Source organism: Stigmatopora nigra, chromosome 9, assembly GCF_051989575.1.
Source record: "Stigmatopora nigra isolate UIUO_SnigA chromosome 9, RoL_Snig_1.1, whole genome shotgun sequence".
NCBI classification, from domain to species: Eukaryota; Metazoa; Chordata; class Actinopteri; order Syngnathiformes; family Syngnathidae; genus Stigmatopora; species Stigmatopora nigra.
In genome coordinates, this window is record NC_135516.1 from 7,415,675 (window position 1) to 7,436,856 (window position 21,182).

Sequence of the window (21,182 nt, forward strand, 5' to 3'; positions counted from 1 at the left end):
GCCTAACAGCACTTGAATGGACTGTTTTTATTATTTCCATATTTCAAATTTAGCATTCCTTAGTATTAAAAAAGCAGTTGGTACAACCTTTAAGTTAGTTAGATATCAATCAATGGCAAATACAAGTCTTTAATCTCCGTGTGTAAGTGATTCAGTGTTCAGACAGAATTTTGTGTGTGTGTTTTTTCACAATTTCACGTTGGCCGGAGCTGCAATTGACCTCAGAGGGATCCCTTTTGTGTCGATTCCTGGTTTTCCAATTGCTCACATGTGAGTTTAGAAGAAACAAGCAATTCCACAATGTCTGCTTCATCTTTAAACGTATTCTCCTTATATTCCTGCTGGAGCCACTTTCTGAACTAGAAGAAATAATGGCATTACATTCATCAGCATAAAAAAAAAACGACAAGTTCAAACATAACTCAAATGATCACACACTTTCATATATTTTTCCCATTCAAATCTGAGAATGGCTCTCAAGAAATATCATTAGAAAATATGAATTGTTTGTGGCTCTCTCTGTCAAAAAGGTTCCCGACCCCTGGGTTAAGGGATATACTGGTGACATATTCTATAAACAATTGGGAACAATAGTCAAAGCAAAAGTTACTGACTTCTTTGACATGAGTTGTTTCAAACTCCTGGAGCTGATGCTGGAAGCCTAAATTAGGGCCGGCGCTCGGCCGGACCATCCTCACTGCGGCTAGAGCCTCCTTCCAGCCCATTCCCGTCACTGTCATGATGTAGGCGACCACCAGAGTGACGCTACGGGAGACACCTGCCAGGCTATAGGGGTAAAGCATGCTTCATGTTGAATTTCTGAATTACATTTATAACCATCTGGAAAAACATACAGCTGATCAAAACAAAACTTCTGCTACATAGAAGTGTATTTATATACTAATTGTCTTTTATTTCAGTTGCATGTACAAGATATATTTCAGTTTACAATTGTGAAATAATAACTGTATGATATCAGTGTTTTTGTCTTACCAATGAACTAGGCAACCTTCTCCTTTCAGTCGTGATTCATGCATAAATATGATGCTCTTTTTAAAGTACTGACTCCTGTGCAAAGCCACGGGAAAGAAAAATAAACAGTCATCAACAGATTTGATTGGACAACATATGGTTGTGCTTCACATTTCCCCCAAAAAGTGTAAATTCAAACTACGTAAATAATCTTTCGTTTTCTGCCGATTTTGGACATTTCTAATCAAGCAAGGTTTAAAGTACTTGTGCAATGCTGTTACATCAAAAGGGGAAAAATGCTTTTTGGTGCAGGTCACAATTTGCTGACTTTTAGCAAAAAAAAGATGTATTGCCTTGGCACCATCTTGTGGAATCTTGATGTTAATGGTAACTTTAAGTCAAAAAACGTTTTTAGGGGAATCTATGTTTTAGATGTACTGTTTTGTTGTTTTTTCTTGAATACAATTTAAGTAACATTTTAAAAACTGGAATTAAAAGTTAATATTCTCTGTGAGTGTCAGATAAGTTAAACCCAGAATAAACTCCGGACATGCTGGAGGTTTTTGTGTTTAAATGCTGACTGTGATGGCAGTGCAAAGTGAGTTTTAGGAGGTATTGTATATTTAGCTTAAAAAACACAACAACAAAAAGGACAAGAAAAACAATAACCGACCACCCACACCGCAGCACTGCATAGAGACACTAAGCTGTCTTTTTTCCTCCCGTTTTATTTAATTTTTTGTGATGTGTGTAGAACTTACAGGTTTTGTGTGGGCAAGTCGGCTGCTGAAATGCACAGATATGTCATCTCCTGAAAGAGAAGAGAACAGAAAATGCTAATGAGACTTATTTAGTGCTGCAACAGTCATGCAGTTATTACCCTACTACTGACACTTTGAAAAACTGCTGGCTTTTAGAAATAAGTGAGCAAAAATAATCATCAGAAATTATATTATGTTATGTACCTTAAGCTTTAGATGTTTTTTTCTACCTAAGCACCAATTTTTCCAATAAATTAGCTCATTTTCTGTCACCGACAGCAACAGATTGGCAATCCATTTGATCTGATAGAGCTGGCTGTAGAGCCATACCAGAGTAGTCCTCCAAAAACTCCCAATTCCCTTAAATAATAGTAAGGTGACATTACCTGGAGGATGGGTGCTGCATTGTCATGGATGGACAAGATGTGGGTTATGTTATTTCTGGCTAACTGCTCTCGGTCTCTTGCATCTGATATGAACAAGTCATTACAAAATAAATATCATGATATTACATAGGGATCAGATAATATAACTCAGGAGGACTCACCTCTATAATTTCCCAAATACAAGTCAGGCAGGACCTAGGAGAGGAAAAGACAGCATCAGAACAGCTGAGAGGATAGAACAGCTGCCAAAACATCCCTAACTATAGCAAATGACTCAACGTTAGAAAAATTGCGACATGGGACTATTATTAAAAACACCATTGAACGTAAAAAGTGGCGGTCATTCCAACAAGCATTAAGAATATATGTCCAAATTGCGAAAGGGGCGTTTCCCTTCATATTCAAACCTGACTATACTGTCATCTTGTGCGAAAAAACTCACCTTATTAATACCATTTCCCATGCTGAAAGAAGATTGCCAAATACAAAAACAGGTCCAAAAACGCTTCCCACTTATGGCGAATGAAAATTGACGCTTGCTGATATTCTAAAGACAACAAATTTGGTCACATTCTAATGCGCACTCACTGAAAGTGCGTGCGTCTGAACAAGGCGTCGAAACGCAACTCGACAGTTGCGACTGATGCATCATGGGAGATGTAGTTCAGAACACCAAAACTGAGAAAAGTGTCCTTTTTTTAACACAAAGAAGCAGTACAAGCTGCGCATCACGTATGTCTTGCAATTTGAAATAAGATATGTTATTTTGTAACTAAACACATCGATGTAATCGACTCCAACACGATTTTTAGACCACTGCGAAATGCACGCACTTGATCAATATAAGCTTGTCATATTCCCCATCCATGCGTATTCTCTACCATTGACGGCAATACACGCCCAATACATTAAATTGGCTGAATGAGCGTTGCCAAATGATAGAATATACCAATACTCGCCAACACTATCAACAGCTGTACTTTACCTGGAGTATTTTAAAGTACTTTACTTGAGTTATCTTCAGATTCAAATCAAAATAGCATAATTTCGTTTTATTAACCACGTAGATGTGCTTCAAGCACCACAAACACAAGGTAAAACTACTCTGATCATGTAGGCAAGTAAAAAAAAGTGAAAAACAAGGAAGGAACAACTAGCAACTATCTGTCCTACTCTGGCGTCGATTTATAAACCTGACTGTAGTCAGGCGAGGAAGGGCTACTACTTCTGATTATTATAACCTTCTACGTCAATTCGTCGAATCCAGGAAGTAAGCCTTCATTAAACAACACATTCAACCTGCGATCGTGCTCAATTTTCCCATTAGTTCGATTTCTTTTAAACTTGTCACGGATTTTTTTTCACAAATATGCATGTTAGCCTCAGAACTTTTTGTCCTGTTCTCACTTCCTTGACAAGCTGATCTTCTCAGATAGTGTTTGTTGTGACTGTACACGTTTAGGGCGTGTTACCGCTAAACAATCAAATATTTTTTAAAAAGGGGAATTATGGCTAACGCACCGCCATCGTCGCTCCAGCTGCGATCGACAGATGTAACAAGAAAAGAGCACCTGGACGATGGGGGTTTCGGGGAAGTCTACTTATGCTATCATGCCCACCTGGGTCTTGTTGTGATGAAGACCATGTACACAGGTACACTTCGCAATGAGTAAGTTGTAGTTTCTGTTTTATATGTTTTTTTTCACATGCTGCGAACTGGGGATTCCCGATCTGCACTCTGTGATTTGGATCACGCGCGTGTCGCACCTCATGTGTTTTGATATTAAAATGCCTTTGTGGGGCTCGGAATTTTTATATTCATTTATCTTATTTAAGTTTAACCTAATCTAATCTAGAAAAGAATGGTTAAAAATGTGGTAAATCATCGATGGCTTTGGTAATCAACGTGATTTCAAGCAGGGGATGTCGAGGGGAATTTCGTCTGAACTTTCTTATTCGAATCCAAAGTGAAACCGAAAGAAACTGCAATGTATGAGTTATGTCACTTATTTTTACTGACATCAGTGTGACGTGTCATGTTATTGACGGCGATCGACGTCCAATCTCAGTCCCTTCTAGCAAAATAGATTGGACGTCCCTCGCCGTCAATGGCAGTCAATTAATTCTGATCGCTACACCGCAGTTTTAGAACGACTGAAACGTGTGTTAAGACATACCGTATGCATGCATGTACATCTATGTGTATGTATATATGTGCTTATATATGTATGTATATGTATATTTATATACCTATATATATTTCAGCAACATGCTTATTTATATACGTATTTATTCATGTATTTATTTATTACTTTACTTATTACCCATCTATTTAGTAGTATGTCTAAAATGCCTTTCCTTTTTCTGCATCCTCACCCTTTTGCTACTGTGACAACAGAATTTCACAAATAAGGGATGAATAAAGTTATCCAATACAATACAATACAAAAAATGTGCAACATTACACCGCTTGACTTAAACCAGACTATGCATATAATTTAACTTAACAAAAAAAATTCTGCTTTACCTTGATTTTTTTAGGACGTTCTCTTTAAATTCTTCTCCTTATTCTCCAAACATCCAGGGAAAGCAAGAGGTCTCTGCTGGAGGAAGGTAGCATTATGGCCAGCCTAAACCATGAGCGAGTGGTGAGATTGCTTGGCGTCATCATGGAAGAGCGAGGTTGCTCTCTTGTCATGGAGTTGATGCCCAGAGGCAACCTGTTGGCCATGTTGGAAAAGGTAAGCACTGCAACATGACCATAGTTTACAGGCTACAAATGATGATTAATTCTAAATCTATCCCTTATTGCTATTTAGGTTACTGTGCCTGTATCAATCAAAGGGAGGATTATTTTAGAGATCTTGGAGGGGATGGTGTACCTCACTGACAGGAAAGTCATACACAAGGACATCAAACCGGAGAACATTTTGATCGATAAAGATTTTCACATTAAGGTACAATTCTCCCTAATATTTATCATTTACGTTCAAGATTAAAAGGATCCAGATTTTTTTTTGTTTGGATTAAAGAAATGCCATTTTTACAACTAAATACCAAATTCTCAGTTACGATCATTAGTTTCTAATGAGAATTAAAGAGACATATTTGCCAATACGTTTAATTTACAGCAGCCAAAAAACACGAGTACTAGAAAGGATCCAATGTTGTGGCCAAATCCAATACTGTTCAATACTACAAAAATAGTATTAAGCACTATTACCAATATACTGAAAATCCGATCAGGAGATAACTATAATTGTCATTCTTTGTATTTGTAGTGTATTTTCATTCAAAGTAATTATGTTTGCACATCATTCCCCACGATAAGCATTTTACCGCTGTGTTCAGATCGCCGATCTTGGCCTTGCTACATGCAAGACATGGAGTAAACTCACCAAAGAGGAATCTCAGAAGAAAAGTCGCATGCAGCTACCAATCAAGACGAGGGCAGCGGGCACGCTGAGCTACATGGCGCCGGAACACTTGGAGAGTATCCATGCCGCCTCCACTGAGAAGTCCGACGTCTACAGCTTTGGAATCGTGGTCTGGGTGATTGTCACTGGAAAAGAGCCATATGCAAGTCAGTTGGCGTCATTTGAAATTAGAGCCTCTTAAGAATGTTAAAATGATGCTTTTCATGTAAAATGAATGGATTGATAAAACAATAGTTAGACCCTAGAACAGATAACTTCTATTTCCAAAGTGAAAAGTTGTGTCACAAATACAGTAAAGCAGTTTAAATATATTTTCAGATGCAAGAAATGAAGATCAAATCAGCTTGTGTGTCCGTAGTGGCAACCGTCCAGCAATGGACCTTATCCCTGATGACATGCCAAAAGAAATCACTGATCTCATGGAGATTTGCTGGGCTCAAAAACCACTGACAAGACCAACGTTTCTTGGTAGCAACCGCCTTACAAAATTAGTATGCAATTCATCTTAAAAAATCCTTCCAACAGATGTTCTAACACTTTTTACCACTGTCTTTCTTACCCCCCTTTTTCCCCACAGAGGGTCACAACTTATTCCGTCCCTTCTATGAGGCCAATCTTGCACCACACGTGGGGAAAGATTTGGTCCATCTACAAGTGAGTAAAAGCAAATTCATATATTTTTTATTGTTATTACAAAGGTCTTTCAAGCAGAATTCTATTTACAAATAAACCAATAGAAGGCAGCCTTTTTAGGTTAACAATTCTGATTGTAGACTCAAATTTAGCCAATAGAGGGCAGCCTTTAGCTAACCCTAACCCTTTTAGCACATAAGTTCTTCACACCTTTTTACACCATAAAGATGGATTTTATTATCTCAATACAGTCTCTATACGAAGGCCCAGAACAACTTGTCGACAAGATGAAGTCCCTGTCACTGACTGATGAATTTATTTCAGCTGGTAAGAACCGATACCAATGTCAAATGTTGCACATACTTACAAATGAAAGACAACTTACTCTCCTGATCTTAAAGATTCTCCAGCTTTTCTGAAGAGCCCTGACGGAAGTGTCAATATACCGGTAGAAGCCAGCATTGAGGACATCCAAGGCATCCCAGAGGACATGAATGCAAACCACATTGAGCAAGAACCACCGGTTTCTTTGGAGGAGAAATTGCAACCAGAGTTAGATTATCACAAACATGGCAGTTACAACTGCAGCAGCCAGTCTGAATCTGTCAATAGCCAGCATGGTAAATTTCCGCAAAATATCTTACCTAGTTTATCAAACGATACCCTGAGCCAGCCAGAGAACAACACACTGTTCGTGTCCTCTGTCCAATCCTGGACCAAGGCAGAACCAGTGCAGCCCAGTAGTCAGGAAGATGCTTGGCAGTATACAGCTGCCCATTCTCTTGACTCAGAAACCACTTCCACAGCAAAGGCATCTACCGGCTTCAATACGCTGCCATCTTTCAATCAAAAACATCCAGATTCCTCCTATTTCCGGCAGAAATCCTGGCCCATTTCCGCAGTTTCTCAAACAGCAGAGTATGGCAGCAATTTAAGGAAGGCCGGGACAGCACAAGATTCTGGTACGTACACACTAAGAGACAACACTTGGACAGCATTTGAAAATTTCTGATTAAGCTAATGGGACTTGTCTTCATTTTTTTCAAGGCTCTCTTTATATTAGGAATGCCAGAGGGATCCAGATAGGAAACAACAACAGCCTTAGTATCCATACCCACGAGCCCACTCAATGTTTATCATCTCTTACAAGTAACATATGGAGCTGCTCTCAACGCAGAGAAGCGATACAGAAATATGGTAAATCTTTGCTTTGGGTTTGTTTGTTTTGCACATTTTAATGGAGGAATTATTCAAGATTCTTAGAAGTGCAGCAAATTTGTTATGGTTTATTTAGTTTTATAGTATATCAAGTCCCAGGTTAACCTGAATAAAAGGATTGACAACTTCTTTAGAGTCAAAACTAAAATTCGGGTTGTGCACAAATTTAATGGGATCAATCATTGACCTGCGTGGAACATTGTATTTTAAAGCAGTCTGGGCTGATCATGAATTTGGTTTCCAATCGCTAACAAATGTACATGAGTGGGCTTTAATTTTATTTTTTTATCTGTAGCGGACCATGCTGTAACTGAGGAGCACCTTGATGTATTGAGGAGTAACATTGGTGCCAAATGGAAGTTGTACGCAAGACGTCTGGGTTTGAGCGACGTGGAGATTGAGACCATCGAGCATGACTTTTACCGAGATGGCCTACCGGAGATGGTCCACCAAATGCTGCAACACTGGAAAATGAAGGAAGGAAGTCTTGGCTGTACAATTGGGAAGCTTTGCCAAGCTCTTGAAGGTATTATAGACAATGATGTAATTGAGAAAATATTGAATATATGCTTTTCTACTTCCCACACCTAATGAACTACTTTCACTTCAATCAGGAGATCATTTAGATACAGATAGTGGATAGTTTTCCAGTCATGCAATACTCTTTGTAATTCTTCTTTTAGCTTCTCATACTTAAATTCCATTGCTATGAAGCCAATCAGAAGCCAAGCAGAAATTGTGCCAAATCAGTTCAAATCTGTATCTTGTATTAGAGTATTTTTGTATTTTCATGGATCATGACAGTGAAACCAAGGGGGGTTGGTGGATGAGTCGTTAGCGCGATGGCCCCACAGTGGAGGATCTGGGTTCAAATCCAGGTCGGTACACCTGTGTGGAGTTGGCATGTTCTCCCCGGCCTGCATGTTTTTTTTCTACAGGTACTCTGGTCTCCTCCCATATTCCAAAAACATGCATGGGCAGCTGATTGGACACTATAAATTGCCCCTTGGTATGGGCGTGAGCATTAATGGTTGTTTGCCTCCTTGTGCCCTGCGTTTGGCTGGCCACTTTCCACAATTTTGATGGTTGGTAGTGTTGTTTATTGTACTCTTATTAACTGATAGTGACAAATTACAGATAACATTTATGTATCGACTTTTATTATGTATAATACAAGTGCACTATGTCAAAGGTATCGCATCTGTGTTTTAAATAGTGTACATAGTACATGCTGATGATGATGATGATACAAATATTTTTATACAAGGAATAACTTAGTACTCATAATATTCATGGCAGTTTTTAACGTGCAATGTTTCCATAACAATTTGTCCATAGGCTGCCCTGTTCTATTCATTCATTGCAATAACAAAACCATGGGTTAGTGCTGTGGTACAAAAATAGGATGTTGTATAGGAAGTGAAAATGTGGGCAGATGCTTGCATAACGCATAGCTTAACATCACATTGTCATAGATTTCCAACTGGCTTGTTTGCAGTTCTTTGGCTCCCAGAAGTGATTGTTAGTAATCTTCAACCCACTCACTAACACATTTTGACCAAGATAACTTTCAACAGCAAATTTAAACAATCTAAATGTAAAAACTAAAGATCAAGGTGATTAAGTAAGGTGCATTATGGCTGGAGCGTGATGATTATATTATTGCACATTCCTGAATAAAAATGGCTTAATACCTGTCGAGAATCACCTGAAAAATAAGCCGTTGAATCAATCAAGGCCAAGCCATTTTTGCTTTACCTGGAACCATCTCTAAATCAATATGAACACTATCTGGAGTCATTTTTGCATATTTTAGGCACAGCAAGGGCCTGTTGTGGGTTTCACTTGAAGTGTCCTTACACTTGGATGTTTCCGCATAGGCGGCAGATTTCGTGACACCGTACACTTGAGGACAGAGTCCGAGACATTCAACTGTATCCTTGGGACATTTTAACACAACCGTCGGTGGTTGTCTGGACAAATTGGGCAGAGGGAACTGCTCAATCTGTCTTTGGACAAGCCGGAGCCTCACCTTGACTCTCGGCCGGCGGCAACACTTAACCTTGCAGCTCTTTAGGGCGCCAAGGTCCCTGAACATTACCTTTCTAAAGTTGGGCCTTAGCATGAGGTAGATGACTGGGTTGTAGATAGTGGAAGACTTGGCGAACATGGCCGGCATGGCAAACGCTAGCGGCGGGATATCCTCGATGTTGCCGAAGGAGGCCCACATGGACACTAGTGCGTAGGGACTCCATGCCACAAAGAAACCAATGCAAACTGCCACACTGAGCTGGAGGCAAAGAGCACACCAAGAGGATTGGATGACATTTAAAACAAGAATGCTGTAGGATTGCATCACAATACCTCAGCTTGAAACCATTTGTGGAATAGGCACACCTTGATCATTCCTGTAGCACATTATCACCAGAAGACTGTGAAGCATCTACAATGGTATCTTGACATACTACGTAAAATTTGACCCCAAATCTGTCCACGAGTCTTTAATAATAATTAAAAAAAATCTATTTATGTAATTATATTTATTTCATTCTATGAGTAATTGCTATTTGTAATTATCTGCACTATTTATTAAGGCTGCATCATTTTGGGCTATGGAACAAATGAATAATTATAATGAATTCTTACGGGAAAATCATTCTTAACCTATGATCATATAGTCATTGCATCTATTCCATATAGCATAATCCCCCAACTTCCCCACTAAAACAATACTTGTCCCTTTACCTTGATAATAATGATCTGGATGCTGCTCATATGCATTCGTCTCAACGCATGCTGCTCTATAGTCTTGCGTGATGCACGCACTGTGGCAAGGATGCCAGTGTAGGATGCCACGATGATGCAGCACGGTAGGATGTAGCAGAAGAAGAAGAGTGCCACCGTGTAAGAGCGTGCTGTTGGGAGCCGATTGGACAGTCGCCAGTCGATGCAGCAAGCGGTGCCGTAGGGCTCCGGTCCGTACTCTCCCCAGTGACCCAGTGGGCAGCAGGCAAACATGAGCGCGTAGAGCCAGGTGCTTGCGATGAGCAGACGGCCATGAATGCATTTGTATCTGTTACCTGTGAATACAAAAGTGTGGATAGTTTGCTACCTTAACTCATTAACATCCTTCGATGACAATAGACATATAATTTAGTTTGACTGGCACTAGACTTTCCAGTTCAAATGTGTTGGGCGTCGATAGCTGCCATGGCAACCCTTGGGTGGACAATAGCTACAGATTGTTCAAGATCATGTCTTGTGATTCTTTTTCTTAATTTTTTTCATTACCAAGTTCTCAAACGTTTGGCCCAGGGGCCAATTGCGACCCACGGGTGAATATTTTGCGGCCCCCGTTCTAGTAGTAATGTTGCGTTTGCTGTTGAGTACCAACTGCCAGTATTCCCAACTGGGATTCGAACCCTAACTACCTACATTGTAGTCAGGTGAAAAAACCTCCACACCACAAAGTGGTCACGCTTAACTTTGTCATTATTGGAAAGTCTTGAGTACAAACGGTTGTTTTTATTTAAGGGAAAAAGTATTCCCAACTGGGATTCGAACCCCAACTGCCCACGTTGCAGTCAGGTGAACAAACCTCTACACCACAAAGTGGTCACACTTAATTTTGTAGGCAAATTAGTGACAAGGATCTATGGTTTAAAATAAAAACATTTAGCTAATATGTCCTTCAATATTGTACAATAGGGGTCAAGGGTTTAAAAAGGTATAAATATATAAAATTTTACAATCGAGAGAATCGAAACAGAGAGATTGACATTGTATAAAGATTTATTAGTTTATAGTATAGCCGAGACCAAGAAGTTTCATTTTGCTCTTTCGTTATGCCGTCAATTATTGACCCATGTCATCTAAATCTCAGGCTGCACTTTTTTCTCAATGAATGCTCACTTTCGCTTGAATAATCGACTGGAGCCTCACCAATGTTATTAATGTGATACTATTCTTCTTTGTGACAGATCAGTCCACTTGGCGATGCCATTATCCAAGTGAGTTATATAGTCTTGTGGTGATGCTGTTGCACTTTAGACTCTCTGCCTCTGAAAAGCTGCTTTGATTTTGTTCAGTAGCTATAAAAAGTTCATACAGTATTCACTTTCAAGAATCTAGACAGGATGAACTGGGAGCTCCAATTGATCTGTTGAATTGAGGTAGCTTTACATCTGTTAAATTAAGAGCTTTTGCACCTCCAGCTGGGGAAAAAAAACCCTTCTGGGGGTCAAGCAGAGTGCTTTATCGTTGTGCATTAACTGGCATCACAAGTATATTCGTAGAGTGAGAGTGCAGTCGGCAGACTTGCGGGCCATCAAAGAGAGGTTTAACGTATGGCCCTCATGGAGGGATTATACATCGACAATGGGTCCATTTAGGGACGCCGCTGGGCATCTTTCTGTTAGCAATCCGGTTTGCTTTGAAGACCTACCGTAGTACGGATAACACACTTTAACACAGCACACCATGCTGAGCAGAGTGAGCGTGCTCAGACTGCAGATGCCAAACAACATGCCGCAGAAGGCATAGATGGAGCATGCCGTCTTCCCATACAGCCACCTGCGTGGGACGTATGCGAGTGTGGGAAAAAGAAAAGGGGATTTTGGTGAACAAGTATAAACAAACAGAAGGATTAATCACAGAGGACATGGGAGAGTTTAAAAACAGGCGAATCGACTTAGAACCAGAAAGAAAGAAAAAAAGAACACAAAAAAACTTGTGAAAAGCCTCATTAATGAAGTTAACATCTCAAGTTTTGTGCAGCTTTAGAGGCTTTGCCAGAAATTAATGAGGGGTGAAGTTTCATGCCTTTGTTGTGGGAGGTAGCTGACATTTTTGGAACGCAGTCAAGATGTAAGGCCACAGTACCTGTGATAGAAGCTGGATGTAATGGCCATCGGGTAGAGAGACAGAGTCAGGCCCAGGTCGCTGATGGCTAAGTTGATGATGAAGTACTCGGCCGGCTTTAGGAGGTGTTTTTTCTTGTAGGAAACGTACAGCAGAGTGCTGTTGCCTAATAGTGAACATATTCCTAAGCGGTAAAAGGGGAAAACATGCAAAATGAGAATCCATTACAGAAGTCCCAAAATGTCATGTTAAACATCATTTATTTTACCACAAAGAATGATTAATACACTATTTGTGTGTGAAATAATTCATAATTTTCTACACTGTCAATCCAGACATGCCATAGTAAGACTATTTTAAGATTCTTGTGTTGTCTCTGGCAAACACCGACATGAATATGATTTTTTTGCCTCTCACGGAATTCCATTATTTTACAGAAAACAGACTGAAGATTATTCATACTTGCTCTCTCGGCAGAAATGTATTATATGTCTAGACATGATGCATAGAGCAAATAAAACCCGACATCTACATGGATATCATTGGACTGGAGCTGATCAGCTATCATTTTTTTCCAAGTTATTAGAGAGAAATTGAAAAGTAAATATAGTTTTCTCTAAGTCCTGCCACATATTACAGTGGACTTGGCTCACCAAAAAGCGAATAGATCACAGCCACAGTGATGTCCAAAGGCACAGGAATGTTGGAGTGGAACGTAGCATCTTTATTGAACCACGCCATCTAAACACAACCAAAGCATTATTTTATATTTCTTTTGTCTTATTGGATCAATTAATATATAGCATGTATGGGGTATGCATATATACATTAGTCATTAGTGTTATTTCCCATTGGAATTTGCATACTTTTATCCCTAGCACTAATCCAATGATGTGTGCTTATATCTACATTATATACAGTGTATTCCAAACTTCAAATGGAGATTCACTATTAAACATGATACTGTTACATGCACTCATTACATTCTGCTGTGGTTGGTCAAGTCTCATGAAATTGTTGTCAAAGAGATGGAGTGAAGTATTTAACATTCTCTGTTAGAAAACAATCTATAATTGAGAATGTTTTTAAATAAGGAAAAAAGTAGTACAAATTACATCTGTAAGTTGTTTTTTTTTAGACAATTTGTACATCGTATTTTATCTAAAAAGCTATGAATGATAAATCTAATTTCTCCCCCTCCCAAAAGTAACCCACAATTGTAACAGCATTAAAATAATCTGGCCATTTTTTTTTTACCTTGACTCTTGTACGATGCTCCAGTTGGATCCAATTAGGTTCTTAAATCAATGAAGGGAAAACAAAAATGTTCTTGAGCAGGCTCACAATGTGTTAGCCTCAGAAAGCGCCTCAGGTGTGTAAAACATAAAGGCTGGCACTTGAGAGTCCGGTGCTGATGATACTCAACAGAGTGGGAGACTTAAAGAGGTTTGCTTGCTCTACTAACGCTTCTCAGCACCTCGCCCTCCTACACCTCACATCACCGCGCCGCCCAGTGACTCCAGCATGATGACGCCATTGGCGACGACTATTCTCTGGATTACTGAACAACAGCAAAAGTGGGGGTAATGTGGGAAATGATCCAATCCCACTTCATTTGTCTGAAAATGATTTCTTTTCAATTCCAAATACATCCATGTTCAACATATGGGAGAGACCCATACTGATGAGCGGGATAATAATTTTTTTTTCTTTACATATGGATTCACATGAACCGGCAATTTGATTAGGCAAACTTCTCCAACTGCTGGTTACTCCAAATTTTGGATCAGCCAATCACATGGCAGCAACTCAATGCAACTCAATTATGTGAATGACTTTTAACATAGCAACCCTGTTGGCGTCACGCAGGCTTTTCTGAGTATTGTATTAACTGTGTTCTTCTACTGGGATTCTCACACAAAGCATCTCTAGGCCTTACAAAGAATGATCCAAAAAAGAGAAAACATCCAGTGAGCAGCAGTTCTATGGAAAAAAAATCCTTGTTGATGCCTGAAGCAAGACTGGTTCAAGCTGATTAGAAAGGCAGCAGCAACTCAAATAACCACTTGTTACAACCAAAATAGGCGGCCTAAGAACATCTCTAAAACCACATAATGTCGAACCTTTAAGAAGATGAGAAAAGACCACAGCAAGTACCACGCTCTGAGTTGTACATGCTCAACAAAAGTAAACAATGGAAGGTGAGGAAAAATGTAATATGATCTGATATGTCTCAATTTCAGATGCGACATTCTGATGGAAAGATCAGAATTTGGCATCAACATGATCAACTGTCTTGTATCCAGTCAAGGCTACTGGTCCAGTATTACATTTCTTGCCATACTTTAGGCTCTTTACCCACAAGTGAGGACTGTTAATGACAATCTCCACCCCTGAAAAACCACAGTCAGCCAGACAAAGCTCAAATCTTCTCAGACTGGTTTCTTAAACATGACAATGTACTCAAATTGCCTCCACGGGCACAAGATCTCAATCCAATAGAGCACCTTTGGAACGAGAGGTTCACTATTTATGCAGCCAATACATTTGAAACTACGCTATCAAGGATTAGGGCAATTCTTAAGGCAGAAGAACACCTAGTAATAGCAAGGTATATCTTTAAAAAAAAACTACAAAACCTGGCTTGTGTCTATCCTCTTAAATGTAGTGTCTGCCACTATCGGCGATAGACGTCCAATCCATTTTGACAGGTAGGGGTGGCAGCATATGGTTGCTCTATTAAAATGGATTGGACTGTATGTCACCATCTGATTTCTGTGCCTCATCCTTCTATTTATATCACTAGGAGTGATTTTCACACTGAAGCGATCCATTTAGCAAACAGTACGTTGCTTTCGCGCGCCACGTGCTGAACAAAAAAAGCCACGGGCAGATGCTGCTGAAGTAACCAGGCCTCTTTGAGGGATGGAGCTAATTTAAGAACGGGCACAGTGGCTAAGAAACTGAAGGGAATTTTAGCTCAAATACAATAACAAGTATAGTCTTGTTTGTTTTTGATGGTTAAACCTGGGAGTGGGATGGAAGAAAAGTCGCATGATATAGAGTAGAAAGCTTCTCTTTGGTCAACACCATTGATTTTTGATAGAATGGTGTCATGAAGGCAATGAAGACTTTCCTGGAGGTGTTCAATGGTTCTGAGAAAATGAAGGAAATGGTAGAAAAAAACGAATTCACTTTGATTTGTATTGCATGCCTCATTAGTACATTTGCGGCCACTGTGAGATGAGGGCAATCCACTCTTCACATGCTGCAAAAGCAAGCAGAGAAGGCGTTTCAGGCCCTGACGGTCCACCATTGTATTTAAGTGATATAAAGTGCAGCGCCCCAAAATATCAATAAGTAATCAGTAACATCTAAAACAAGAATTCTGTGTTATGAACATGACGGCTGACTTTGGCCTACTTACAAAATATATAATTTGAACTGTCTGGAATCGTTTATTTGGAGATTAAAGTTTAAAATATGAACAACAATTATTTTTCTGTAGTTTATCTTTATGAATACTTAAAACACAGCAGTTAAAAATACATAGAATTTAATATATGATGCAAATTAGTGATAAGGATCTATGGTTTAAAATAAAAACATTAGCTAGTATGTCCTTCAATTTTCTTACAATAGGGGTCAAGGGTTTAACAATCTATAAATATTTAAAATTTTACAATGGTAAAAAAAAAGGGATTGACATTGTGTAAAGATTTATTAGTTTATAGTATAAGCCTAGGCCAAGAAGTATAACTTTGCCCTTTCGTTATGCCGTCAATTATTGACCCATGCATCACATGCATGTCATTTAAGTCCCACCTTTTTCTCAATAAGTGCTCACTTACACTTTGAATACTTTTAGTTGGACATGGCGGAACGATCATTTTTGGCCCTTCACATTGGGTGCCTCCTTTTTGGCATCACACTTTGCAGGGTGAGGAACCATTCAGAGAAATTGGGTTGAATTCATCTATAACTGGTTATAGTTATTTCATTTTTTTAAAAAAAAATCTGTTTCTTTTTATTGTGTATTTATTGCTAAATGTTTTAAATATAATAAATACATGTTTTGTCTTTTTCTACAGCCGACAGAAATATCACAAGGTAATTAATTAATGGATGTGTAACGCTGCAGAGGCAGTTTGTTTTTCTGAGTATAACGAGGCATTTTTATTGCAGTCTTTCATGTCGATGGCGGACGGGATCTGGACATTTTTGAAATCAATGAAGGTAAAGTATGTTTTTGGATTCCCAAACTTCTGAAAAAAATATATTTTTTCTACTTGTGAAGCGTTTCATTGTTGTGTTTTGAACCCGCAGCATCTGGGTTAAATCTGTTCGAGGGTGATATTGTGCTAGGCAAGGTTAGTTTTCCTCATTGAATATTACAATTTCAACTATTTCCTCTTTCTCTTTTAATCTATTTGTTTTTATTCCACAGAAACAAAGCAGAAATTCCATATTAGGCGAAGAATACAGGTGGCCCACTACCATTCCATACTTCATGGAAGATGACCTTGGTGAATGTTTATTATTGATATACTTGTAGTTTTAGCATTTGGATTTTAATGCAGCTTTCAGGTCACTCTACATTTTTTTTCTCATCACTTTTGTGTACTTTTACTCAATTCGAAAAACATTGCATACTATTATTGGTGCAGAAATCAACGCAAAAGGTGTGATCCTCAAGGCCTTTGAGCAATACCGCCTCAAGACCTGTATTGACTTTAAGCCATGGAGCGGTGAAGCTAACTACATCTCCATTTTTAAAGGCAGCGGGTAAGATGTCAGTTTTTTTTAATGCATGTAACCTGTACAAGTCAAAAAGTACTTTGTTCATTACCATTCCGATTGGAACAATGCATAAATGCTTCAACTTGCTAATACTGATGTAGTGACAATGGGTAGGGAAGAATTATGGAAACATTGTAATGAAAATGCATTCCCTCTATGTACCATCTACTGCAAGCTGCTTCTCCTCGGTGGGCAACCAGCGCGAGGGCAAACAGATTCTGTCCATCGGAAAAAACTGTGACAACATCGCCACTATCGAACACGAGTTCTTGCACGCTTTGGGTTTCTGGCATGAGCAGTCCAGAGCAGACCGGGACGACTATGTGAAAATCATGTGGGATTACATTATTGAGGGTAAGACATAGCCTCATGAAAGATTTATTTTTATTTTGACTACCTGCGTTTGGAAATTAAGACAATAACATCTAGCTGAATTTATATTCAATTAAGCTTTTAATATATTTCAATGATAGTTGTTAGTTAACATTTTTACGGAGAGGTTTTTTATTATATATATTTAATAATTCTTCAGTATATACAACATTTGATGAAAAAAATCATTTAAAAATAATCAGCATAAACTTGAGCAATGATAATGTGCATAAGCAATCCTTTAGTTTTTGTAATTCAGCGGTACTGAATTCTATTGCAATCTTTGGAAAATCTTAATTTTATTGGGAAAAAAGCCACTGACATTGATAAACATCAAATCCTTTGTAAAATGACATTGGAAATCGATTGGATGTCTCTCAATGTTAATGCCCAGCCCAGTTAAAATGGACTAGACTAGACATAAAACGTGATCATTCATTCATTCATTAATTGATTCATTCCGCTCAATTCAAATGGATAACAGTGACCGGACGTCATAAAGTTATACAAGCAGGGAAACACGAATATTGTACTTTGTTATTCAATATATCTCATTGCTTTAGAGCCTATGAGATAAGAGATGTTGCGATAAGAAAGTTCAAGATGGCAATCTTAAACTGCCATTGCCTTATTTGTGCACTATTTGATGAAAGCTTTAAATATCATTATACTTATATAATGACAATACAAACATTCAATGTAATATGCCAAGTTTCCACTAACCAAGAGCTGCAATTCCAATTCTGAGAACTTTGTTTAATTGTGCTATAAAAGGTATGCGTGACACGTGTGTCAATAATGATTCTACCAAGTATGCGCGACCTTGTTCAAGCGTCAGGTTTACTCTACTTTGCTGAGATTTTTCTTCATCCCACAAAAACATGGGCATTTGAAAAGGACTGCGCAGATTTTTTTATATGCATCTCGTGAAAGGTGAGAGACTTTGTTTTATGTCAAGGGCGAGAGCACAACTTCAAGATCCACAACGACACCACTTCCAGCTCACTGGGCGTCCCCTACGATTATGGCTCCATGATGCATTACAGCAAGGGAGCCTTCAGCAACGGTTCGGAGCCTACCATCGTCACCAGAATCCCCGCTTTTGCCGATGTCATTGGCCAGAGAATGGAGTTCAGCGACAGCGATATTCTCAAACTCTCCCGACTCTACAACTGCAGTGAGAAGAATATTGACGTCGTTCTTGAGCCGATTGACACAAACCTCGCAAGTTGACTTTATAACTGATCGTACGGGACTTTTTTTTTTTTTCTTCCAGCCCAAGCGTCGACCTTCTTGGACTCGTGTGATTTTGAACGGGAGGACATCTGCGGGATGATTCAAGGGCCTGGGGATCAGAACTGGGAAAGGTTAGCCAAAGCAGCAGGGGGACCCAACACAGACTACTCCAACATGGGAAAATGCACTGGTTAGTGAAAAGATGCAACTAATTCAGACAGAATGTTGTGAACAATTGCCTAATTGGAATGACTTCAACACCATGTCCGAAATCTTATTAACATCTGCTCTTAGATTCTGGCTATTTCATGCATTTCAACACACTTACGGCCAACGCCGGTGACACGGCCCTCCTGGAGAGCCGAATCCTGTACCCCAAACGGGGATACCAATGTTTGCAGTTCTTCTTCTACAACAGCGGCCACCCTGAGGATTCACTAGAGATTTACGTGAGGGAATATGACAAAACTGACGTCGATGGGAAGCTACGCTTGATCACCAGAATTAACGGTCAGTACAACTCACTATCTTCAGTACTTTAACCAAACGAAGGACTCACAGAAAACCCACATTCTCCTGAAATTAGCTACCCCCCATTTGTCTTGTCTGTCCCGTTTTTCTGTGTTGTATATACAAAGTATGATCAGTTATCCATTCAATAACTAGCTTTTATAATTAAACAGGACCTCCACAGGACCTGTGGCAGCTGCACCATGTCAGTCTGGATGCAACAAAGAAGTTCCGTGTAGTTTTCATGGGCACCAAAAAAGGTGCGGGTGTATCTTCAGGTGGACTGTCTCTGGATGATATCAATATCTCAGAGATGGCATGTCCCGAGTTTGCATGGCGTGTAAAGGACTTCATTTCCGTCATGGAGAACGCAATCTCAACCAGCTTCATAGTCAGCCCACCCTTCACCTCCAAAGAGGGCTACACCTTCCAGATGTCACTCTACCCCAATGAAAATCCAGGGCAAATGGCGGCTTACTTCCACCTGGTGGCCCGTGAGGGAGACAGCGGGCAGACATGGCCTTGCTCATGGAAGCAAATGACTATGACGCTGATGGACCAGAATTCTCACATCCAGAAGCGCATGTCCAATCAACGTAGTATAACTACGGATCCCCTGATGATGTCAGGTTTGCACATGAAAACTTGTGACCGGATGTTTGGTCGCTGGTCTTTTGGTCGAAGGTCTTTTGGTCGCAGGTCTTTTGGTCGCCGCTCTTTTGGTCCCCATTGGTCACCGTTAGGGTTAGAGTTTAATATCTACGTACATTTGACAACCATAACCCTAACGGCGACCAAAAGACCAGCGACAAAACGTCTGAGTACCATGAAAACTAATCTTCTAGTGAACGACTCATTTTTTAATTTTTACCCTGTTTGTCAGGTGAGCAATTCTTGTGGGACGACCCTCGAAAGGTGGGTTACGAGGTGACCGACATGGACGGCTCCAAATACTTCCGGGGGACGGGCTATGGTCCTAAAGTGTTCATCACGCACCTGAGAGCCAGAAGCAGGGACTTCATCAAGGGAGGAGACGCCATCTTTCTCCTCAGTATGGAAGGTAAAAAGAAGAAAATGAAATCTAAAATGTGGAGCTTTTGTATTCCCTTCAATCTAACTGAAGGTCCTTTTCCTACTTTAGATGTGTCTCATCTGACAGAAAGCCAACCACAACCCACTGTCACCCCTACGCCAATGAGTACCTCCAGCACAGAGTCACCCTCAAAAGTCTGCTTAGGTGTGGACTGTCAGAATGACGGCGTGTGCATAGTGGAAGATGAAAAGCCTGTTTGCAGGTGAGATTTTCAAGTAATATAGTGATAAATGTGACTGTGATTGGCATGTGCTGTAATCAAAACAAATGGTGAATGGTGGCATATGGTCAAACATTGCATTTTAACATGGTTGTAATTACCTGTGGAGGCGCTTCAAATTTTCTAGTCTCTGAATCATTATAGCCCAACTGCAACACAGCATATTCTCCTGGATCTACTATTCCAAAACAGGTTTACAAGAAGAAATGTATCAAACAACAAGTCTGTGGGTTTGCAATCATCAAATAGAATGACTAAAACAGATAGGGCACGTTAATGGAGCAGGTGAAGTCTTATCAAGGAATGATGTGATTGGTCTCTAACCTTCCCACTCATTTTAGGTGCGCCGTTGGTGATGATTGGTGGTTCTACGGCGATAGCTGCCAGCACAAAGGTTCAACGTCAGAAAACAGCACCATCGCCCTGGCCTCCTCTCTCTCTGTGCTGGGTGTCATGCTGGTGGTGACCATCATCACTGCTGTTTGCCTTAAGAAGAAGTACAAGAAGCGTAGTATTGGGAGTGAACTGGTCCTAGAGAACACGAACACGAACTGAACTATAAGAGAAAGAACAACAAAGTCAAATGAATCACTGTATATCATCCACATCAAATGATCCTACTGCTGTATCATCTTGCCCCTTGCTGGCCATTCAATGAAAATACATCTATGGGTGTGAGATATT

General features: G+C 39.7%; 4 protein-coding genes across 5 annotated transcripts; 2 read left to right on the forward strand and 2 right to left on the reverse strand.

Annotated features, from left to right (window-relative positions):
• Positions 1-57: 57 nt before the first annotated feature.
• dusp22b (dual specificity phosphatase 22b) lies at positions 58-3,270 on the reverse strand. Of its 2 annotated transcripts, XM_077724234.1 has the most exons (8): positions 3,105-3,270; positions 2,562-2,666; positions 2,281-2,314; positions 2,120-2,202; positions 1,734-1,783; positions 994-1,068; positions 615-786; positions 58-359 (listed from the first exon to the last, which is right to left on the reverse strand). In XM_077724234.1, exons 2-8 carry the CDS (start codon positions 2,580-2,582, stop codon positions 222-224), a joined length of 573 nt encoding a protein of 190 aa, XP_077580360.1. In that variant the 5' UTR covers positions 2,583-2,666; positions 3,105-3,270; the 3' UTR covers positions 58-221. The 2 variants fall into 2 exon arrangements, with proteins under 2 accessions (XP_077580360.1, XP_077580358.1); XM_077724232.1 differs by lacking the exon at positions 3,105-3,270 and having other exon boundaries at positions 2,562-2,762.
• A 54-nt stretch (positions 3,271-3,324) lies between these two features.
• ripk1l (receptor (TNFRSF)-interacting serine-threonine kinase 1, like) lies at positions 3,325-8,598 on the forward strand. Its single transcript, XM_077724230.1, has 10 exons — positions 3,325-3,788; positions 4,704-4,860; positions 4,939-5,076; positions 5,471-5,702; positions 5,875-6,024; positions 6,134-6,210; positions 6,441-6,516; positions 6,591-7,151; positions 7,237-7,386; positions 7,703-8,598. The coding sequence occupies exons 1-10, from the start codon at positions 3,628-3,630 to the stop codon at positions 7,996-7,998; spliced, it is 1,998 nt and encodes a 665-aa protein (XP_077580356.1). The 5' UTR covers positions 3,325-3,627; the 3' UTR covers positions 7,999-8,598.
• A 511-nt stretch (positions 8,599-9,109) lies between these two features.
• LOC144201523 (opsin-5-like) lies at positions 9,110-13,705 on the reverse strand. The gene is made up of 6 exons (XM_077724231.1): positions 13,525-13,705; positions 12,921-13,008; positions 12,289-12,451; positions 11,852-11,979; positions 10,153-10,487; positions 9,110-9,697 (listed from the first exon to the last, which is right to left on the reverse strand). The coding sequence occupies exons 2-6, from the start codon at positions 13,006-13,008 to the stop codon at positions 9,140-9,142; spliced, it is 1,272 nt and encodes a 423-aa protein (XP_077580357.1). The 5' UTR covers positions 13,525-13,705; the 3' UTR covers positions 9,110-9,139.
• A 2,408-nt stretch (positions 13,706-16,113) lies between these two features.
• mep1bb (meprin A subunit beta b) lies at positions 16,114-21,179 on the forward strand. The gene is made up of 14 exons (XM_077725246.1): positions 16,114-16,207; positions 16,359-16,377; positions 16,453-16,503; positions 16,594-16,637; positions 16,715-16,793; positions 16,935-17,052; positions 17,243-17,421; positions 18,398-18,616; positions 18,716-18,865; positions 18,970-19,185; positions 19,359-19,814; positions 20,069-20,245; positions 20,327-20,480; positions 20,840-21,179. The coding sequence occupies exons 1-14, from the start codon at positions 16,142-16,144 to the stop codon at positions 21,051-21,053; spliced, it is 2,142 nt and encodes a 713-aa protein (XP_077581372.1). The 5' UTR covers positions 16,114-16,141; the 3' UTR covers positions 21,054-21,179.
• The last annotated feature ends 3 nt before the right edge of the window (positions 21,180-21,182 follow it).

What these genes read in the sequence shown, in the direction of transcription:
- dusp22b (XM_077724234.1), bottom strand. Translation starts at nt 2,582, where the DNA reads ATGGGAAATGGTATTAATAAG. An exon ending in GTATTTGGGAAATTATAGAG is followed by an intron (nt 2,203 to 2,280) that starts GTGAGTCCTCCT and finishes TGTTCATATCAG; the next exon opens with ATGCAAGAGACCGAGAGCAG. An exon ending in GACTTGCCCACACAAAACCT is followed by an intron (nt 1,069 to 1,733) that starts GTAAGTTCTACA and finishes GGCTTTGCACAG; the next exon opens with GAGTCAGTACTTTAAAAAGA.
- ripk1l (XM_077724230.1), top strand. Translation starts at nt 3,628, where the DNA reads ATGGCTAACGCACCGCCATCGTCGCTCCAGCTGCGATCGACAGATGTA. An exon ending in ATAAAGATTTTCACATTAAG is followed by an intron (nt 5,077 to 5,470) that starts GTACAATTCTCC and finishes CGCTGTGTTCAG; the next exon opens with ATCGCCGATCTTGGCCTTGC. An exon ending in GACAAGACCAACGTTTCTTG is followed by an intron (nt 6,025 to 6,133) that starts GTAGCAACCGCC and finishes TTTTCCCCACAG; the next exon opens with AGGGTCACAACTTATTCCGT.
- LOC144201523 (XM_077724231.1), bottom strand. Translation starts at nt 13,008, where the DNA reads ATGGCGTGGTTCAATAAAGATGCTACGTTCCACTCCAACATTCCTGTG. An exon ending in AGTGTGTTATCCGTACTACG is followed by an intron (nt 10,488 to 11,851) that starts GTAGGTCTTCAA and finishes TTGTATTCACAG; the next exon opens with GTAACAGATACAAATGCATT. An exon ending in TCCAGATCATTATTATCAAG is followed by an intron (nt 9,698 to 10,152) that starts GTAAAGGGACAA and finishes CTTTGCCTCCAG; the next exon opens with CTCAGTGTGGCAGTTTGCAT.
- mep1bb (XM_077725246.1), top strand. Translation starts at nt 16,142, where the DNA reads ATGGCGGAACGATCATTTTTGGCCCTTCACATTGGGTGCCTCCTTTTT. An exon ending in CATTTTTGAAATCAATGAAG is followed by an intron (nt 16,504 to 16,593) that starts GTAAAGTATGTT and finishes TTGAACCCGCAG; the next exon opens with CATCTGGGTTAAATCTGTTC. An exon ending in CTTCATGGAAGATGACCTTG is followed by an intron (nt 16,794 to 16,934) that starts GTGAATGTTTAT and finishes TTATTGGTGCAG; the next exon opens with AAATCAACGCAAAAGGTGTG.